This window comes from Puma concolor, chromosome C2 (assembly GCF_028749965.1).
Source record: "Puma concolor isolate L17-30 chromosome C2, mPumCon1.1.hap2, whole genome shotgun sequence".
In the NCBI taxonomy this organism is placed as follows: Eukaryota; Metazoa; Chordata; class Mammalia; order Carnivora; family Felidae; genus Puma; species Puma concolor.
In genome coordinates, this window is record NC_141675.1 from 93,025,502 (window position 1) to 93,047,168 (window position 21,667).

Here is a 21,667-nt window from a genome sequence, read left to right on the forward strand (position 1 = left end):
CTGAAATTACAAATATAACATTGAGCAAAAGAAGCTATACATAAACAACTGTATACGTATGGTATCACATTTATAACTTCCCAAAGAACAGGCAAACTAATCTGTAGTGTTTGAAATCAGGATAGTATTATACCTGGGGTTAGTGATTGAAAGATAAAACGGAGTGGGGGGGTAGTTTCCATAGTTATAGTAATTTTATGTTTCTTGATTTTTGTGTTTGTTACATGGGTATAAAATTATTTCATGTGTACACTTAATATTTACATAGTTTATTTTTTTAATGTAGCTTTTTAAAATGTTCATTTATTTATTTTGAGAGAGAGAGCACATGCTCACACACACAAATGGGGGAGAGGCAGAGAGAGAGAGAGAGAAAGAGAGAGAAAGAGAGAATCCCAAGCAGGCTCCATGCTATCAGTGCAGAAACCAACATGGGGCTCAATCCCACCAACCATGAGATCATGACCTGAGTCAAAATCAAGAGTGGGATGCTTAACCCACTGAGCCATGCAGGCACCCCAATATGTGTGTTTGTTTAAAGATTTTATTTTTAAATAATCTCTACACCCAACAGGGGGCTCGAACCCACAACACTGAGATCAAGAGTCACATGCTTCACCAACTGAGCCAGCCAGGCACCCCTACACAGTTCCTTGATTTGGTAACATTTACACACATACCAAAAGAGTAAGTAAAATAAAATAGAATAAGGAAGCTTTTTATGTACTAATAAGGAATAATCTTTAGAATAAATTATAAAGAGAGTGAAAAAAGTACAAAAGTGTAAAACATGCTATAATTTGTGTAACAAAAATATGTATTTTCATATTTGCTTATATATACATAAGGAAGAAAATTATGTTACATGTATTTGCCTATATATGTACATAATGAAGCTCTGGAAAGATATAATAAATTAATAAGTAACATTGCTTGCCTCTACTGAGGGGAACTAAATGTCCAAGGAAGAAGAGTGGAAGAAAGATCCTTCATTGTATATACAACTTACATCTTTTGAATGTTAATCCAGCTAAATATGAATTATTCAAGAAAATTCTTAAATAAACAGAATTCAAATTACCTTTATAATGCAATACTACCTTTCAAATTGGGGGTACAAACTTCCCCAAAAGCCAACTCTGATGGATCAAGTTTGCTAGATATTTCATAAATTATAGGGTTCTTAAAATATTACTTCCCTGCAACTTAGCTAATATTCCTTAGAAGTACTCTGATGATATTAATTATCAGAACACCACAGATAGAAAAAATAAACTCTGATATAAGTATACATAATTTAACATCTTTATGTCATAGTCTACCTATTGAATTTTACTTGAGAACCATATAAAACAATTCTATGCTTTACCCAACTTTGTACAATTTATGATCAGTGATAGCAAGGACTAAAATATAAATGACTTATTTTACTCATTTTCAGATCATGCATCACAGAGATCAAAACAGTTGCTCTTCCATATTTAGCTTTAAAATCAGATTTTAAGGGAATCCAAGGATAATTCCCCAGAAGCAGCTGAAATATCTAAACCTATTTCTCAACAGTTACTGCCTCAAAGATTTTAAGACCAAAGGTTGAAGTTGCCCTAATAAAAAAAATAACCTAAAATTTATAGCATAAAATATATAAATTAAATATATATTTGGCATAAGCATAAGAATATATAGAAATTTACATAGTGAAATGACTAATTTAAGAAGGTTTAGAGTTCCAAAAAGTGCTTGATTAAATTCTCCTTTACAGACTTAAGGCTTCTATTTATCATAAGTTTAAAAATATTTCCCCCCTATACAAGAGAATGTGATAGTTAATGATTATTTCAAGTCAAGATAATTTATTTTCAAATTCAAGATGATGAATTTATCTTTGTCAACCACATAGATATCACATTTTTGTCAGCATTAAAATAAGCAGTACCTATACAATTCCTATGATTTAAACTTATCCAAAATCTGCCGGCTTGCTCTTTTATGTAGCTAACAGTTAAATGTACTTCAGTTGAGATAATAAAAGTATAATTGGAAATCATCACCATCATTTCTTTCCCCCACTCCACAAAGGGCCATGAAAGGAGCCAGAACATTTCCTTCAACATTCCAACTGTAAGGGGGGAAAGCCTATTCTGTCCATCTACACAGAAGTGTAGGGCCAGATCTACTCAGTCCATTCAAAAAACAAACAAAATCTTACAAACAGTGAAAGAGAAAAAATCAGTATGTCAATATCTGAGTACATGATATTTTTAGTGGTAAAAAACAGGAATAGTATAACAACTCTTGACTGATCTTTAAATTTTTCAATATCCTGAAACTTCTGTTGTATTACTTTAAAATTTAAGATAATATAACCAAAATTAGATCTAAATAAATTCTATCTAGTTTTAGCAAACATCTAAAATATATATTCTCTCCTCTCAAAATATACTAAGTATAATAAAAATTTCCATTGATGCCAAATCCTAAAATACTGTAGAAATAATACTCATGAATATTACTCAGAATATTGAGGATTAATTATTTAAATAGTATAGTATGCACCCAAACAGAAAAAGAAAAAGCTTCAGGTAAAAAAAAAAAAAAAAAAAAAAATGTCTGCATAACTGCCATCCTATTTTCTCACATAGCTATAAAAACAGATTCACTTCATTAAGCTCTGCCCATATAGTGATGATTACATATTAAAGTATTACTATTCAACAATGTAAGTACTATCTTGAATTCTCAGCAATGACTGCCTGCCTCCATTATTCACCTACCTCAATTTGAACAGTACTTGCTAATCTGTGTAAATTTACTTCTCAGGGGTTTCTTTTCCTTTCATTAACATCAAATTTTCCTGTGAAGGCCCTTCTCATTCACTGCAAAGAGTTAGATTGTTTTCCAAATAATAAACAAATATCAGGTTATTTTATAGTTAAATTACAGAGACAGATAAAGAAATACAAATTTTACTTTATCTCCAGGTGGATTATCAATTGAGTAGATGTGAATTATGTTCTAGGACTAATTGAATACAACATTAGAAACATTAAAATTTGGTAGTTAGATATAAAACCTATTAATTTTTCCCATTTCCATTCAATTTTCTTTCTCATTATTAATATTTCATTCCAAAATGAGGGAATCTAAATTCTGATCAAATTGTCATTTTTGAAAACATTTAGCTTGAATGTGTAGTACTGCTCAACAAATATTTTTGGAATCTAAAACTTTCTCCTGCTATTTTTTTCATGTAAAAATATTTAAGCAAAAGACTGAAAATGTAAGACACAATTGCCATGATCAAAAAGTATAAAAATACATTTAGTATTTACTTGACTTTCAAATTTTAGGGCGTTTTCAGCACCCTGGCCTAGGGGAAAGAACACATCATTGTTGTAGTGCCAGTTTACAGTGAGAATAAAAATGTTAGGAGTTCCCCATTAGTAGATGATTAAATCTATATCAGTTATGAATTTTCTATGAAATAAACTATAAAAACAAGGCTAACATTAAGTTATTTCTAGATATTAAGATTATGAAAAAAATAGTCTTTCAAGGTTAACCTTGAAACCTAACCTTCCTTCTCAGGAAATATTTTTTTCATACATTAAGAAATTGTTTAACTCAAACATTCTTACCGTTCTCGATTAAATTTAAGAGAATGAAGAATAGCTGGCCTTTTTTGTCTAAGGTTCCACAAATGAAGTGTATCATCTGAACTCGCACTAACCAAGGCACCCTGAAACAAAAAGAAGACAAAGTAAGTCAGTGAGTTTGTTTTTTGTTAGGCAAAACCAACAAGCTGATTTGCTATATTTTACACTACTTTAAGAGTTACTTGTATCTATATAACCTAGAAATGTAAAGAAAACTATTGTACATACTTCAATCAGGAGGGCTAAGAATGCTGAATAGAAGAAGCAAGTGAACTACTGCTAGTCAGGATGACTAGCTCAAGGAATATGCATTTGCCACTGGAGAGAAATAATTATTGTAGCATCGTTATGGATATTAAAAATTTTTTGTAGGGGCACCTGGGTAGCTCATTCAGGTAAGTGTCCAACTCTTGATTTTGGCTCAGGTCATGATCTTGCAGTCATGGGATTGAGCCCCACATCAGGCTCTGTGCTGACAGTGCAGAGCCTACTTGGGATTCTCTCTCTCCTTCTCTTTCTGCTCCTCTCCTGCTCATGCTCTCTCTCTCTCAAAGTAAATAAACACTAAAAAAACCTTAGAAAAAAATTTTTTATATTTTCTTTGGGAAAAACTAGGTTTAATTTTCTCACTTCTACTATTTGCATACATACTATGTAGCTTTCCAGAAAAGAAAATATCCAACCAAGTTTTAAAATTGCAATCTGGTCATATTTTATATTTTATATTTATATTTTATTCACCATTTGTAAAGATTCTCTGTACAGTTGTAAATTATATATATTTTCTAAAAAGTACATGTGGTATAATTTATTTTCAAGAATTAACTGGTTTCAAGAAGCTTCATCTGTGATAAAAGAAAACACCTTTAATAAAAGAAAACATTTCTCCAATTAGAATTCAGTATAACTACAAAAATAATACAAAGATTTTTTTTACATTATGTCCAAATACAAATAAATTATATTTCAAATACACTAGTATGTTTTCTACCTTTTAATATGGCAGATACCATAAGGGCAGATAACTAGCTGCCATGTATGATTTCATGGATATGTATGCTTAAACTATTTACGTGAGCTAGGAACATCTTAAACTATGTCAGAAGTTTTACCATTATAGGTTTCCCAGCTGAAAATGCCAGATCTTGCAGAATCATCATACCCTGAGATATCTAAAATTCTTTTCATATTTTCCAAAGTACTCTGTTACAAGTAACCTTTCATAGTTTATAATATCAACTGCAGATATCAATATGATTATCCCATTTAGATGATCAGATTAACTATAATGAAATTCCCAGAATTTATTTCTTCATTAGGGATTAAAAAAGAGAAGATAGAAATTGTTATAGAAGAACATTTAGATTCCTAAGACAAAAATGCTCATGTATCCTATCATGCTTCTCCTCATATTGTATACCTGTGATTTCAGGCTCAAAGAATAGCTTTTAAAACATCAATCATAATCCAAGAGTATATCCATTAAAATATGTTTAAAATGTATATAATTTGCACATTTATATATTAGTATATAAATACACATGATTAAAAGTATACACTCATATATATATCTTTAACATGAACCCGTAATTACATTCCATGCAATAAAATGTACTGTATACAGGCCTTGAGGATTTTTATGTTTGTTTGCTTGTTTTATGTATAAACTGTCCCCAAATGTTTCTTATATACAAACTGGAATGTTACTAGGATTGCTTGCCAGTGTTGATAGGCTAATTTTTTAGATATAGGATGTTGATCTCCTTTCTAAGGACAATGGAAATTCACTTAGACTAGGGTGGGGATAGAACATGATACATGAAATTAATAAAAATTCTATAAATAGTTATGTGCTATACAAAAGATACAATATGCCAAAGGCAATGGAATTAAAATAAAGCAACATATGTTCAACATCAGTTTAATAGCCAAATAAATCTAAGAAGGAAGTCATAGAATTATTAATTCTATGACAAAAATAGGAAACAATTTATCATTTTGGAGGGACATGAACAGTACCACTGAGCATAACACCACCAATAAAGATTATAAGACACATAAGAAAGTAAGCACATCAGCAGGTGTCTAGGACTTATTTATAAAAGCAAAGTGAATCTGTAAGAAGCACAAGTAATAAAAATTTGTGAAAAGATTAAAAACAAATAAAAACACCAGCCATGAGGTCAGACTAGGAAGTTTGGAAAAAGGTAAAAGAGCTGAGTGTAAGATGGATCAGGGTGACTAGTTCTGGTTAGATGATGGAAACTGAAGGATGTTAAAGGCTTTCTTTTTACTTAGTTATACAGCACAGAAGTAAACCTAAGGATTTCAAGATGATTCTCAGAGGATCAAAATGAGAGAAAATCACCTAGAAACAAGTTATACCTGCTAGTGAACAGCCATGCAGAAGGCAAAAGGCTGAGATCACTCTACTAAGACTTACAGAGTAACATTGAGACTTCAAAAAGTTTGGCATTCTAAATACTAGTGACAAGTATTATAATAAAATGTTTTTAAAAATTTTCCCTTTTCTTCTTTATCTCCCTCTCTCATTGTGGTATCCCATAGTAAATATAACTATAAGGTAAAATATGCTAGGTTTGTCAATCTTCTGAGAAAGATTTTCAGCCAAAAGAAGTAAAGGGTGGACATTTGCCAACATCACAAATTTTTCATGCCTTAACTATCTCTGATACAAAGCTCTATGAACCATTTTACCCACGTTTATTATTATAAAATTTTTAGGAAAAATATAGGTAAATATATGGAGATAGTGAATAAAATCATCATTCATGTCATAAGGAAACAATCAGCAATAATTCATTTTCTTTTTCTCAAGGCACTGAGTTCAGTCTGCTATGTGCCTAAATTCAGTACAGCACAAATGCTTTTTTTTATTATTATTATTTTGAGAGAGAGAAAGAAAGCACATGCATGAGTGGGGAAGAGGCAGAGAGAGAAGGAGAGAGAAAATCCCAAGCAGGCTCCATGCTCAGCATGGAGCCGGATGCAGAGTTCAATCTCACAACCACCAGATCAGAACCTGAGAAGATATCAAGAGTTGGACACTTAGGGGCGCCTGGGTGGCTCAGCCAGTTAGGCATCTGACTTTGGCTCAGGTCATGATCTCACGGTTTGTGAGTTCAAACCCACAAGGGGCTCTGTGCTGGTGGCTTGGAGCCTGGAGCCTGCTTCAGATTCTGTGTCTCCTCTCTCTGCCCCTCCCATGCTCGTGCTCTACGTCTCTCAATAATGAATAAACGTTAAAAAAATTAATTAAAAAAAAAAAGAGTTGGACGCTTAACCGACTGAGCCACCCAGGCACCCCAGTATGGCACAAATCCTTAAAGCATTTTTGCATTGACTGGCTCACTTAATTGAACACAGGTCTAGAAAACTCAATGACCCACTTAAAATATGAATAAAAATATGAGTCCAGAAGGCTTTAAGAAGTCTTCAACTAATGAAAGATCTGCAACCTTTCTGAGCTTTATAATTAATTACATACTTTGTCTTTAGGAGGCTCTTTATCACCATAGGTCTATAAAAACAGGGATGGAGTAGGGAGTCAATGGTCATAATACCTATGGATATACAAATAAATACAAATGCATACATATACCAACAAATATGTATAAATATATAGATAGCAGAACCCATAGGTAAATAACTGAAAAGATTATTTCATGAAAGATAAAGGCAAAACATGAAGTTTGTGCTGGATTATAAAATTTAAGTTGGCATGCAGAAAAAATTTAGTGATCAAGGAAGCAATTGGTTTTAGTAAGTTTAAAAAAATTAAATAATCTGTAAATTATGCTGAATAACAATAACATTCTTCTGGTACGACCTTTTTCCTTTACAATCTAATAAATTGACAAATACTAAAATAGTCTTTTACAAATTTGCATGTCATCTTTGCACAGGGGCCATGCTAATCTTTCTCTGTATCATTCCAGTTTTAGTATGTGTGCTGCCAAAGTGAGCACTGAAATATTCTTTTTTAAGAAATGTGACCATGAATAATATTTCACACATATATATCTTTAAGCATTTAGAATATACAAAATATAACATATTTAAATAAAAATAATATATTTTTATATATCATAATATTAAAAAGATCACATCAACTAATGCAGTGCATATGTGTATGCCTCTGTGATAGTCAAGAAAATCCTTACCTCATTGATCAAGAACTGGAGCTGCAGGACTGCTGCACCACTTTCATGTTGGCAATAACAATCAACTCCAGGTCTCCCGAGTCTAATATAATAAATGTCAAGGATTCTAAGATTTCACTTAGTACTAGTATTAATTAGTAAAGAAAAAACTAACTTACTTAGCATCTAATGTTTTGCTTTTAAGTTATCCTGATTTTTGTAAATAAAGAGTCAAAATATCTTAGTTGATGCAAATAACATTATGTAACACAGGACAACAAAATGGCCAAATAGGACATCTCTTGCACAAATGCCCTTCTTGACAACAACTTGGCATCCATGCACAGACAAAAGTGCCTTCCTGGGAGCTTCCAGATCCATATAGGAGGCTGCAAAACCCCAGTGCAGTCCAAGAATGAAAAGAGTTGTTTTGAGAAGGCAGGCTTACTCCAGGCAACTGATTTACTGACTGTAGTCTCAACTACAGAAATAGAAATAGCTCTGCACCCCCCCCTCAGAACTCAGCTACAGCCCCCATTCAACTTGGGGTCACCAGAATTTGCTATATGCCAAGAGACCTGGAAGAGTCACTCCTACCCAAATCAGGTGGTAGTCATACAGACCTTACATCAGTTGTGGACTGGAAGTGGTCTTTGAACCAGCTCTAGCTCCTCTTGGGTACAGTGCAGGAGCCATTGGAAGTAAGCCCACCAAATTCAAGCAGACCATAGATTCTTAAACAACCTTGTAACTAGGCTCTAGACCTTCTCAGCCACAGTCTAGGAACAATCTTGCTGGCACAGTGACCCTGTTGGAGACACTCTTGTCTGTACCCCTAGAGATCCTGAAAGGGATCTATCTTCCTCACAGCAACAGTCTGACAGTCGGCCAGCAGTCCTGAGGGTCCAGGGTCCCAGTGGAGGATACTACCATCTATGCATCTGAAGATCTGGAAAGAGCCCTATATTCTACTCTGGGCCCCTTCCAGTCACAGTCCACAAGTAGGCCTGCTGGCAAGAGGTCCAGGCTGTCGTCACTCCCATCTGTCCTCCCAATGATCCTAAAAGGGCCTATACATGATCCCAGCCTCCTCACGGTCACAGCCAGCCAACAATCCTGAAGGTCCAGGGTCCCAGTGGGAAACATTCTTACCTGCAATCCTGATAACTCTGAAAGGGCCCTATATTCAGTTCCAACCCCTCCAACTGCAGCCTGTGAATAGTCCTGCTGCCACAGGGACCTGACAGGAGACACCTCCAGCCTCAATCCATGAGCTGTCCTACAGGCACAGGGGCTTGGTAAGAGCTACAACTGTACTCCAAAAGATCCTGAAAGGTCCCTATACTCAACTTGAGCTCCTTAAGCCATGATCAGGGACCAATTCAGCCTATTCAGTGACCTGGAGGGAGACATGCCCATCTCTGTCCACAGAGCCAGTCTGAGAATCCTAATCTTTCTTGTGGATTGTAAAACAGCCCTGAGGCTCAGTTCCAGAACCTCTTAGGTACAGTCTAGGGTCAATCCTGCCTAACTAGGGAGCCATCAAGTAAGGAGGCAGCAGTTCTCCCAGGGATCTGATGGGAGCCACACCCACCATCTACCTGATAATAAGCCCACTGTCTATTTACCTGATAACAGGAGCCACACGTGAAGCCTTGTCCAGTACCACCCTACTAACAAAGTACTACAGGCAGTAGTATGCACCCAGGGACCAGAAATGATCCACACTGGCCTAAGCCCTGGTAACAAGCCCAACCACAGACTCTACCGCAGATCCAGTGACAGCCTTGTAACCAGCTCCAACCCAGCACAACTGTGATTCTAGAAGTAATACTATCAGTCCAAGGAACAGACAAGAGAAGGCCTTTACCTTCCATTCTATAAAAACTGAAAGAGGCATTTGCTCCTACAAATGCACAGACACCAATGCAAGGCAACATAGATCATGAAGAATTAAATATATATGACACCACCAAAGAGCACTGATAGCACTCCAGTAACAGACCCCCCAAAAATGGAAATCTATGATTTACCCAGAAAAGAATTCAAAATAATCATCTTTTTAAAAAGTGAATGAAAATGCAAAAGGAACACAACTAAACAAAATCAGAAAAACAATTCATGAACAAAATACATTTAATAAACAGAAACTATAAAAAAAGAACCAAACAGAAATCCTAGAGCTCAAGAATACAATGCCAGAAATGAAAAATTTAGAACATAACTTCAATAACAGGACTGATCACACAAAAGGATTAGCAAACTCAAAGATAAATCATCTGAAATTAGACAGAAGAACAAAAAAAGAGTGAAGAAAGTCTAAGTAAATTATGGGATACCATCAAGCAAGTTGGTATTTGTATCATGAGAGTCCCAGAGAAGGAAGAGAAAGAAGCAGAGAGATTATTTAAGGAAAATAGCTGAAAACTTCTCAAACTGTGGAAAAGACGTAGATATCCAGGTACAGGAAGTTCAAAGGAACTCATGGGGCACTTGGGTGGCTCAGTCAGTTAAGCATCTGACTTCAGTTCAGGTCATGATCTCACAGTTTGTGAGTTCAAGTTGCATGTCAGGCACCATGCTGACACCTCAGAGCCTGCAGCCTGCTTCAAATTCTGTGTCTCCCACTCTCTCTGCCCTCCCGTGCTCGCATTCAGTCTCTCAAAAATAAACAAATATTTTTTAAAAAAATTTTTTTAAGGAACCCAAGCAAGATCAACCCAGAAATTACTCAGAAAAATTATAATCAAACGTTTAAAGTCAAAGACAAGGAGATAATTTTGAAAGCAACAATAGAAAAGCAACTTGTCACATACAAAGGAACTCACATAAGTCTATCAGTAGATTTCTCTGCAGAAATCTTGCAGGCCAGGAGGTAGTGGGATATTATATTCAAAGTAGTGACAGAAAAAAATCTGCCAACCAAGAATACTACACCCAGCCAAACAGTCCTTCAGAAATGAAGGAACAATAAAGACATTCCCAAACAAACAATGGCTAAGGGAGTTCATTACCACTAAACTTGCTGTTAATAAAACATGAAAGGGGATTCAAGCTGAAATGAAAGGACATTATGTAACAACATAAAAACATAAAAGTATAAAACTCACTATAAAGAGTAAATAAATACATAAATTCAGAATACCCTAGTATTTTAATGGTGGTATATAAATCACTTTTATCTCTATTATAAAAACTAAGGATACTATTTAAAGAACTGTAGCTACAATAATTTGTTAATGGATGCACAATATATAAAGATGTAAAATGTGACAATTCCATAAATTGTTGGGGAAGGTGAAATAAAAGTGTAGAGTTTTTGTACATGATTGAAAGTGAGCTGTTATCAGCTTAGACTATTATATCTCTAAGATGTTTTATATAAGCCTTATAGTAACCAAAAAGAAAAAAAAATCTATAATTGTTACATAAAAGATAAAATGAAAGGAATTAAAGTACATAAATATATATATATATATATATATATAAATAACACAAATTAAGAGAGAAAAAAAGAACAAAGGAACAAAGGAATTAAAAATTCAGAAAATAATTTTTAAAATGGCAATATCAAGTACTTACCTATCTATTATTTAAATGTAAATAAACGAATTCTCCAATCAAAAGACACAAAGTGCCTAAATGGATAAGAAACAAGATCCAATGATATGTGGTCTGCAAAAGACTCTCTTTAGCTTTACAGATATACATAGGCTGAAATTGAAGGGATGATAAAGGACATTCCATGAAAATGGTAACCCAAAATATACTGATGTCAGATAAAACAGACTTTTATTCAAAATCAGTGGCAAAAGGAAAAAGTCACAATATAGTAATAAAGGGGTCAATTCATCAAGAGGATATAACAGTTATAAATATGTATGTACCATCACCGAAGCACCTAAATATTTAAAGCAAATATTATCAGAACTGGAGGGTAAAATAGAAGGGAACACAATAATAATAAGGCACTTAAACACCCCACTTTCAACATTAGAGAAATCATCCACACAGAATTAAGAAGGAAATAGTGGACCTAAATAACACTACAGCCCAAATGGACCTGACAGACATATAAAGAACATTACATTCAAGAGACCGGAATACACATCTTTTTTCAAGGGCATACAAAACATTCTCCAGGATATATCATATGTTGGAACACAAAGCAAGAATATTGAAACAATTTATAGTACCTTTTCTGACCACAGTGGTATTACACTAAAAATCAGTAACAGGAGGAAAGCTGAAAAATTCACTAAAATGGAATTTAAACAATGCAAAATTGTAGGGTGCCTGGATGGCTGTCAGTAAGCATCTGATTCTTGATTTCAGCGCAGGTCATGATCTCATGGTTTGTGGGTTTGAACCCCACATTGGGCTCTGTACCACCTAGGATTTTCTCTCTCTCTCCCTCTCTACCCCTTCCCTGCTCTCTGCCTCAAAATAAATAAATAAACTTAAAAATTTTTAAAAGAAAGAAAAACACACAAACAATCCTGAACAACCAATGGATAAGAGAAGAAACCAAAAGGAAAATCATAAAGTATCTTGAGACAAATGTAAATGAAAATAAGACACACCAAAACTTATGGGAGGTAGGAAAAGCAGTTTTACAAGGAAAGTTTATAGCCACAAATGCCTAAATTAAGAAAAAAGAAAGATCTCAAATAAACAACCATTTTACACCAAAAGGAATTAGAAAAAGAACAAACTAAGCCCGAATTAACAGGGAAAAAAAGGAAATTATAAAAATCAGGGAGGAAATAACTGAAATAAAGATTACAGAGATTTTTTATTTTTTTATTGAAAAAATCAATAAAACTAAGAGCCATATTTATTTTTGGAGGGATAAACAAAATAAGCCTTTAGCTAGATCAATCAAGAAAAAAAGAGGAAAATAAACTTATAAATGAAAGAGAAGACATTACACGTGACCCCACAGAAATACAAAGAATCATAAGAAACTACTATGAACAACTATATATCAACAAATTGGATAACCCAAAAGCAATGGATAAATTCCTAGAAACATGAAACCTACCAAGAATAAGTAATGAAGAAACAGAAAATCTAAACAGACTAACAATGGCTACAGGGATTGAAGCAATAATCAAAACCTCCCACGAAAAGAAAGCCCAGGACCAGATGGTTCCACAGAACATTTAAAGAATTAATGCCAATCTTTTTCAAAGTCTTCTAAAAAAATTAAGAGGAGACAACACCCTCAAACTTAGTTTACAAGGTCAACCTTACTCTGATACCAAATCCAGAAAAGGACAGTACAGGAAATGAAAATTATAGGCCAATATCCCTGATGAATATAGATGCAAAAATTCTCTCCAAAATATTAGCAAACCAATTCCACAGCATACAAAATGAATCAGACACCAAGACTAAGTAGGATTAATCACTAAGATGCAAGGACGGTCCAACATACATAAGTAAACAAAATAATACACCACATTAACAAATGAAAGATAAAAATCATATAATTCTCTAGAAGATGAAGAAAAAAACATTTGACAAAATTCAACATGCTTTCATGAAAAAAAAAACCTCCCAATAAATTGGGTATAGAAAGAAGATACCTTAAAATAATAAAGGCCATATACCACAAGCCCACAGCTAACATCATACTTGGTGAAAGAAGTTGGAAGCTTTTCCTCTAAAATCAAGAGGGAGAACCTTGGGTGGCTTAGTCAGTTAAGTGACCAACTCTTGATTTTGGCTCAAATCATTATGGCATGGTTTGTGAGTTCGACCCCCACATCCGGCTCTGCACTGACCGTGTGGAGCCTTCCTGGGATTCTCTCTCTCTCCCTTGCTCTCTGCCTTTCCGATGCATTCTCTCATTCTCTTTCTCCCCCTCTCTCAAAATAAATAAATAAACTTTAAAAAATAAAAATAAATAAAATCAAGAGAACAACAGTGCCCACTCTCATGACACCCATTCGAAATAGTACTAGAAGTCCGAGGAAAAGCAATAAGATAAGAAAAAGAAATAAAATACATCTAAATCATAAAGGAAGGAGTAAAATTATCTCTGTGGATGACATAAAATTATATGTAGAAAAACCTAAAGATAATACCAAAAAATGTTAGAATAAATGAATTTAGTAAAGTTGCAGGATATAAAATCAGCATACAGAAATCAGTTTCCTTTCTATACATTAACAACAAAAGATCAGAAAGAGTAATAAAGAAAACAAAACCTTCTTACAGTAATAGAAAAACACACATGCACAACAACAACAATAAAATACTTAGGAATACATTTAAAGAAGGAGGTGAAAGATTTGTAAAATAAAAAATTTAAGATAATGATGAAAGAAATTGAAGAAGACACAAATAGAAAGATATCCTGTGTTCATGAACTGGAAGAATTAATACTGTTAAAATGTTCATACTACCCAAAGCTATCCATAGATTTGTTGTAATTCCTATCAAAATTCCAGTTTTCGCAGAAATAGAAAAAAAAAATCCTAAAATTTTTATGGAACCACAAAAGAACCAAGTAACCAAAGTACTCCTAAGAAACAAACCTAAAGCTGGAGCTATCACACTTCCTGATTTCAAACTGTATTAGAAAGCTATAGTAACCAAAACAGTATGATTCTAGCACAAAAACAGACACATACCAGTGAAACAGAATCAAGAGCCCAGAAATAAGTCCACACATATACAGTCAACTGATATTTGACAAAGGAGCCTAGAACACACAATAGGGAAAAGACAGGTTCTTCAACAAATGGTATTGGGTGTTCTCTGTACAGAAATGGATATTCACATGTGAAAAAAAAATGAAACTGAACCCCTATCTCACATCATTCAGAAATAGTAACATGAAATGTATTAAAGGCTTAAATATAAAACCTAAACACCCCCCCAAAAAAAATACTGCAAGAAAACAGAGGCAAAAATCTCCTTTACGTTGATATTGGCAATTTTGCTTATGACACCAAAAGCACAAGTAACAAAAATAAATATAAACGAATGGGACTACATCAAACTAAAAAGCTACTATATAGCAAAACAAACAACAGAATGAAGAAGCAATATGTATAATGGAAGAAAATATTTGCAACCATGTATCAGATAAGAGGTTAATATCCAAAATGTATAAGGAATGCATAAAAATCAAAAGCAAAATTTTTAAAAAATTGGACAGAAGACCTGAACAGACATTTTCACAAAGACATACAAATGGTCAATAGGTAAAAAGAAAATTCCCAACCTCAATAATCACCAGGGAAATGTAAGAGCTATTACCTCATACCTGTCAGAATGGCTGTCATTAAAAAGAGATAAGAGAGGCTGGAAAGATGGCAAAGTAGGAGAACCCTAAGTTCACCTTTTTGTCCCATGAATATATAACACTCCAGAGATAACTCCATATAACGAGATAATAACCCAGAAAACAATATGGGCAGAACAAACTCCAAAACTAACTGTAGTAGAAAGGAGGCCACATCAAAGAGGTAGGAAGAGCAGCGATGTGGTAGGGAGCTAAACAGACCATAGGCTGTCCAAGGGGGGAGACAGCATCAGGCACAGAGAAGGGAGAGAAACAGACTATCACACTGGGAAGCCCACATGAGGAAGACGAATCCCCATGACATTTGGCTTTGAAAACTAGAGTGAGTGGCCAAATTTTGTGAGTGCTGACAACCAGCATGACTTAAAACCTGGAATTTAAAAAATAAGCTTCTCAGTTCTGGGAGAGCCCAGAGGCAATCAGAAGCTGTCTCTGCTTTTAAAGAGACAGCACTACAAAAAGCCCACAGACATATAGCACAGAAGCAGCAACTTAATAAACATCTCAGGCAGACTGGAGGAAGAGTTATTTACTAATCTCAGAGCATGTCTGGAGGGGCAGGGTTCACTGAGGGACTTCTCCAGGAACAAAGGAGCTGGCAGGTGCCATTTTCTTCCCCCACCAGCATGAACACATAGCCATCAGCGGGAACCAACACAGGCCCAACACTCACTACCTAACTTGTGTATGCCAACCGTAGACCCTCAGACCTCAGTGGATACACCCTTTCCAGTCACACTTTTCTCAATCACAGCATTATGGCTCCCCTCCCAGAGAAGACCAGCACAAACGTTGCCAACACCTTGTTTCCTGACCTGCATGCTTTGTGGGCCTTGGTCCCAGGGCAACAGTGGGGCCCCTCCTGCAGAAGATCTCTATGCACCATGTTAAAATTGCAGGCCCCACTCATGCGCTCTGCAGCTTTGCATCAGCCTTCCCGGGTTCTAGCAACTGTAATAGGTCTTTTTACAAACAGACTGGCTCACACCTTGTTAAAACAGCATGCCCCACCCTAGCTGTCCCAGATACAGCATGTCCCCGCTCACCAGGGTGCACCCTCCAATATACTCTTGGCTAGAGTCAATTCAAAATGGGCTATGAGCCTGGCAGTATGCAAGCAACCCCAACACGGCCGGCACCACTCTAGAGTGACTTCTGCCATGGGGTGAAGGGAAGATAACCACAGACCAGTCAGATGGTGGCCATAGCAGTGGGCTGGGGGCAGACAGTTGGTCTGATTGCAGGCCCCACCTACCAATGAAAGCTTCTCAAGGGATAACAGAGGGAAAGTGCCCTACAGTTTGCTGCTACTGCATCTCTCTCTGGCAAACAAATAGTCTTACTAAAGTCAAACCCAAGGCAGCCCCAGAGAATGGCCCCTAACACTACAGGGACCTAACACTGACCAAAACAGGCAAAGAGAGCCATTGAAGATGACTGGAATGGAGGAAAAAGCAGCCAAGAAACAACATCAGGGCACAAGCAATATGCAGAGGAAACAAACCTGAAGCACTAGGTTCTGGTGAACAGGGGATACTGCAGTGCAGGGCACTACAGGACCTTTTCTTCTTTGGGCCATTAATTTAAAGAGAGGGGACATATCTGACTTTCCTAGCATAGAAAGCCTGACTAAATAAGTTAGACAGAAAGAAAAGACAGAGGAATATGCAAATGAAAGCACAGAGCAAAACCACAGCAAAAGACTTAAGCAAAATTGATATAAGTAATATGCTGGATAGAGAATTTAAAGTTATGATCACAAAGATATTCACTGAACTTAAGGAAAGAAGGGATATCAGTGAGACAGTTAACAAAGAGATAAAAAAATGAACCAATCAGAAATGAAGAATACAATAAATGAAATAAAAATTTTCATTTTGATGGAATAAATAGCAGGTAGAGGAAGCAGAGGAATGAACTAATGACCTGGAAAACATTGTGATGGAAAGTAATAGAGCTGAGCAAGGGAGACACAAAAGAATTATGTCAAATGAGAATAGACTTAGGGAACTCAGCAACTCCATCAAGCATAATAATATTTATATTATAGGTATCCCAGAAGAAGGACAGAGGGCAAAGGGAGCAGAAAATTATTGGAAGAAATAATAGCTGAAAACTTCCCTAATCTGGGGAAGAAAACAGAAATCCAGATCCCAGAGGCACAGAAATCCCTCAACAAAATCAAACCAAGGAGGTCCACACCAAGACACATAGCAATTAAAATGGCAAAAAGTAGTGATAAAGAAAAAATTTGAATAAGCATCAAGAAGATCATTACATAAAATGGAAATCTCATAAGGCTACCACAGAAGTTTTTCAGCAGAAATTCTGCAGGCCAGAAGGGAATGGTATGATATGTTCAAAGTGTTGAAAGAAAAAATCTACAACCAAGAACACTCTATCCAGAAAGGCTATTATTTGGGATACAAGGAGAGATAATGAGTTTCTAAGACAAAAGCTAAAGGAGTTCATGACCATTAAAGCAGACCTGCAAGGAATGTTAAGGGGAACTCTATGAGTGGAAAGGAAAGACCATAACTAAGAGTAAGAAAAGTAGGAAGCACAACGCAGTACAAAAAAAAGTGTATCAGCAAAAATCAGTCAAAGAACTCACAAAATAAAAGGATGTAAGTTATGACATCATATGTAAAATGTGGAGGAGGGGAGTAAAGAATGGGTTCAAACTTAAGCAACCATCAACTTAATATAAACTAGTACATGCAGAAGATGATATATGAAAATCTAATGGTAACCACAAATCAAAACCACTAATAGATATGCAAAAAGTAAAGACATAGGAATCCAAGTATATCATGAAAGAAAGCCAGCAAACCATGAAACAAGACAGCAAGGAGAAAAAAGGAACATAGAAGAACTACAAAAACAACCATAAAACAAGTAATAAAATGGCAATGAAAACATACCTACCAACAATTATTTTGAATGTAAATGGACTAAACATTCCAATCAGAACACAGAGTGATGGAGTGGATAAAAAAACAAGACCGAACCCATACACTGCCCACAAGAGAATCTTTTCAGACCTAAAGACACCTGCAGATTGAAATTGAGGGGATGGAAAACAATTTATCATGCAAATTCGATGCCAAAAGAAAGCAGGGGTAGCAATACTTATCTCAGACAAAATTGACTTGAAAAAAAAAAAGACTCTAACAAGAGAAAAAGAACACATATAATCATAAAGGGGACAATCCACCAAAAGGTATAACAATTGTAAATATTGTGCACTCAACATAGGAGCACCCAAATACACAAAAGAGTTGATAAGAAAAATAAAGGAACTAATCAATAGTAATACAATAATAGTAGAGGACTTTCACATCCCACCTACATCAATGGATAGACCATCCAAATAGAAAATCAATGAGGAAACAGTGGCTTTGAGTGACACATTAGACCAGATAGATTTAACATATCTATTGAGAACATTCCATTATAAAACAGCAGAAAAAAACACATTCTTTTCAAGTGCACATGGAACAGTCTCCAGAAGAGACCACACATTAGCCCACACAACAAGCCTCAACAAATTCAAGAAGATCAAAGTCATACCATGCATCTTTTCTACCAACACTATAAAACTAGCAGTCAACCACAAGAAAAAAACTAGAAAAACAAAAAATACATAGAGGTTAAATAGCATGCTACTAAACAATGAATGGGGCAACCAGGAAATACATGAAGAAATAAAAGAATACATGAAAACAAATGAAAATGAAATTACAACAACCCAAAACCTTTGGGAGGCAGAAAAAGTGGTTCTAAGATGGAAATTCATAGCAATACAGGCTACCCCAAGACAAGAAAAATGTTAAATAAACAATCTAAACTTACACACCCAAAGGAGCTAGAAAAAGAAGAAAAACCAATACCCAAAACCAGCAGAAGGAAAGATTTAATGAAAAATTAGAGCAGAAATAAATGGTATGCAAACAAAAGAAACAATAGAACAGATCAATGAAACCAAAAGCTAGTTCTTTGAAAAGATAAACAATATAAACCTGTAGGCAGACTCACGAGAGATAGAGAGAGAGAGAGAGAGAGAGACAGAGAGAGCTCAAATGAAATCAGAAAGAGGAGTAATAAGAACCAACACCACAGAAAAACAAACTATTGTAAGAGGCTATTACAAAAAATTATACGTCAACAAATTCAACAACCTAGAAGAAATGTATAAATTCCTAGAAACATATAACCTCCCAAAGATGAAGCTGGAAGAAATAGAAAATTTGAACAGACCAATTATCAGCAAGGAGATGGAAATCAGTAATCAAAAGCTCCCAACAAAAGTCAAGGACCAGAAGGCTTCACAGACCATTTCTATCAAATATTTAAAGAAGAGTTAATAACTGGCTCAGTCAGTTAAGCGTCTGACTTTGGCTCAGGTCATGATCTCACAGTTTGTAAGTATAAGGCCTGCATCAAGCTCTGTGCTGACAGCTCAGAGCCTGGAGCCTGCTTCGGATTTTGTGTCTCCCTCTCTCTGCCCCTCCCCCACCCATGCTCTGTCTCTCTCTGTCTCTCAAAAATAAATAAACATTAAAAAAATTTTAAGAAGAGTTCATACCTATTCTTCTCAAACTATTCCAAAAAAATAAAAAAGGAAAAACTTCCCAATTGAGGCTAAAATTACCCTGATACCAAAGCCAGATAAAGATACCATAAAAAAGAGAGAGAGAAAGAGAGAACTACAGGCCAGTAACTCTGATGAACATGGATGTAAAAATTCTCAATAAAAATACTAGCAAATCCAATCCAACCGTACATTAAAAGAATCATTCCCCACAACCAAATGGGATTTATTCCTGAGTTGAAGGGTGGTTCAATCACAAATCAATCTGCATAATTGGTTCAATCACAAATCAATCTGCACAAATCACACTGCATAAATAAGAGAAAGGATAAAAACCACATGATCATTTCACTAGATGGATAAAAAGCATTTGACAAACTATAACATTCATTCATGATAAAAATCCTCAACAAAGTAGGTCTAGAGGGAATATACCTCAACAAAATAAAGGCCTTATATGAAAAATGCACAGCCACTGAGAGAGAACATTCCCCTTTTGGAGTACTTTTGGAAGAGCGTTTATTGCCTCCCAAGGATAAATGACCCTGCAGGTGCCAGCCAAAGGCTTTTCATCATCAGGAGACAGAGCTGCGCCCAGAGGGAATATTACCTTTGCTGCCTTCAGTAGTAACAACATAGATTCCACACACTGTGCAGGAGTGGGACTGTTTCTCAGGGACAGAGGAATTCACACAGCATGGAGCTCTACTCCAAAGGAGAGGAGCACATCTGTGCTGGATCCTTTCAGACTTTGGCTTTTGAATCCCAGCTGCTTGCTGGGAAAATGCAGGGGAGTTGTGGCACAGGGTGAGCTTACTGCCTTTGCTATTCTGTGAGGGCTGCCTGAACAGCAGGGGGGTGTGAGATCCCTGGTTCAAGACAAGATATTAGAGTGGCACCATTTTCCCCCCAACAACAACACAGTGGCACTTCAGAGAGCAAAACAGCTGCCCCCAGTGGAGGTGGGACCCACTAACACCAAATCCCAACCTCCTGTGCCTGGCAAATGCTTATTTACTGGGACTCTATGCCAAAGCAGCTGACCTCTTCTCTGGAAGACCAGCATAGCCAACATCCCCCATATACCAAATACACTAAGATCCAGGGCTTCAAAACAACACCTACCTTTCTTTTTTCTTTGTTTCTTTCTTCTTCAGTTTTTTCTTTTGGAATCAGAGTCAAAGTTTCTTGTTTGTATTTTTCATTTCCTTTTCTCCTTTTTTTTTTTTTTTTTTTTTGCCAAGGCTTTTTTATTCTTTTTACTTCTTTTTCTTTCATTCTTTTTTTTTCCTTTCTTTTTCTTTGTAATCAACCCTATAGTTTTTTTAATGTTTATTTATTTTTGAGACAGAGAGAGGGACAGAGCACGATCAGGGGAGGGGCAGAGAGAGAGGGAGACACAGAATCTGAAGCAGGCTCTGAGCTGTCAGCACAGAGCCTGATGCAGGGCTTGAACTCACAAACTGTGAGATCATGACCTGAGCCAAAGTTGGATGCCTAACCGACTGAGCCACCCAGGTGCCCCATCCTTATAGTTTTTTGACTTCATCATTGCCAATTTTGATGACTTTGATTTCCTTTTGTTGTCTAATTGCTGATGCTAGCACTTCCAACACTATGTTAAACAACAGTGGTGAGGATGGACATCCCTGTCATGTTCCTGATTTCAGGGAGAAGGCTCTCAGTTTTTCCCCATTGAAGATGATATTAGCTGTGGGCTTTTCATAAGTGGCTTTTATGATGTTTAAGTATGTTCCTTCTATCCCAACTTTCTCAAGGGTTTTTATTAAGAAATGATGCTGAATTTTGTCAAATGCTTTTTCTGCATCAATTGACAGGATCATATGGTTCTTATCTTTTCTTTCATTAATGTGATGTATCACATTGATTGATTTGTGAATGTTGAACCAGCCCTGCAGCCCAGGAATGAATCCCA

At 35.7% G+C, this 21,667-nt stretch overlaps 1 protein-coding gene and 1 non-coding gene across 8 annotated transcripts in view; both read right to left on the reverse strand.

Annotated features, from left to right (window-relative positions):
• Window positions 1-21,667, reverse strand: part of STXBP5L (syntaxin binding protein 5L) — a 403,067-nt gene that overhangs the window by 304,592 nt on the left and 76,808 nt on the right. For all 7 annotated transcript variants that reach the window (XM_086675312.1, XM_086675318.1, XM_086675315.1 and 4 more), the window contains exons 4-5: window positions 7,841-7,922; window positions 3,639-3,739 (exon numbers count right to left, since the gene is read on the reverse strand). In XM_086675312.1, coding sequence (XP_086531438.1) covers window positions 3,639-3,739; window positions 7,841-7,922 — 183 coding nt within the window. The remainder of the gene's footprint in view (window positions 1-3,638; window positions 3,740-7,840; window positions 7,923-21,667) is intronic.
• Window positions 7,536-7,645, reverse strand: LOC112850528 (U6 spliceosomal RNA). Its single transcript, XR_003222652.1, has one exon. It is a non-coding gene; the product is annotated as a U6 spliceosomal RNA (small nuclear RNA).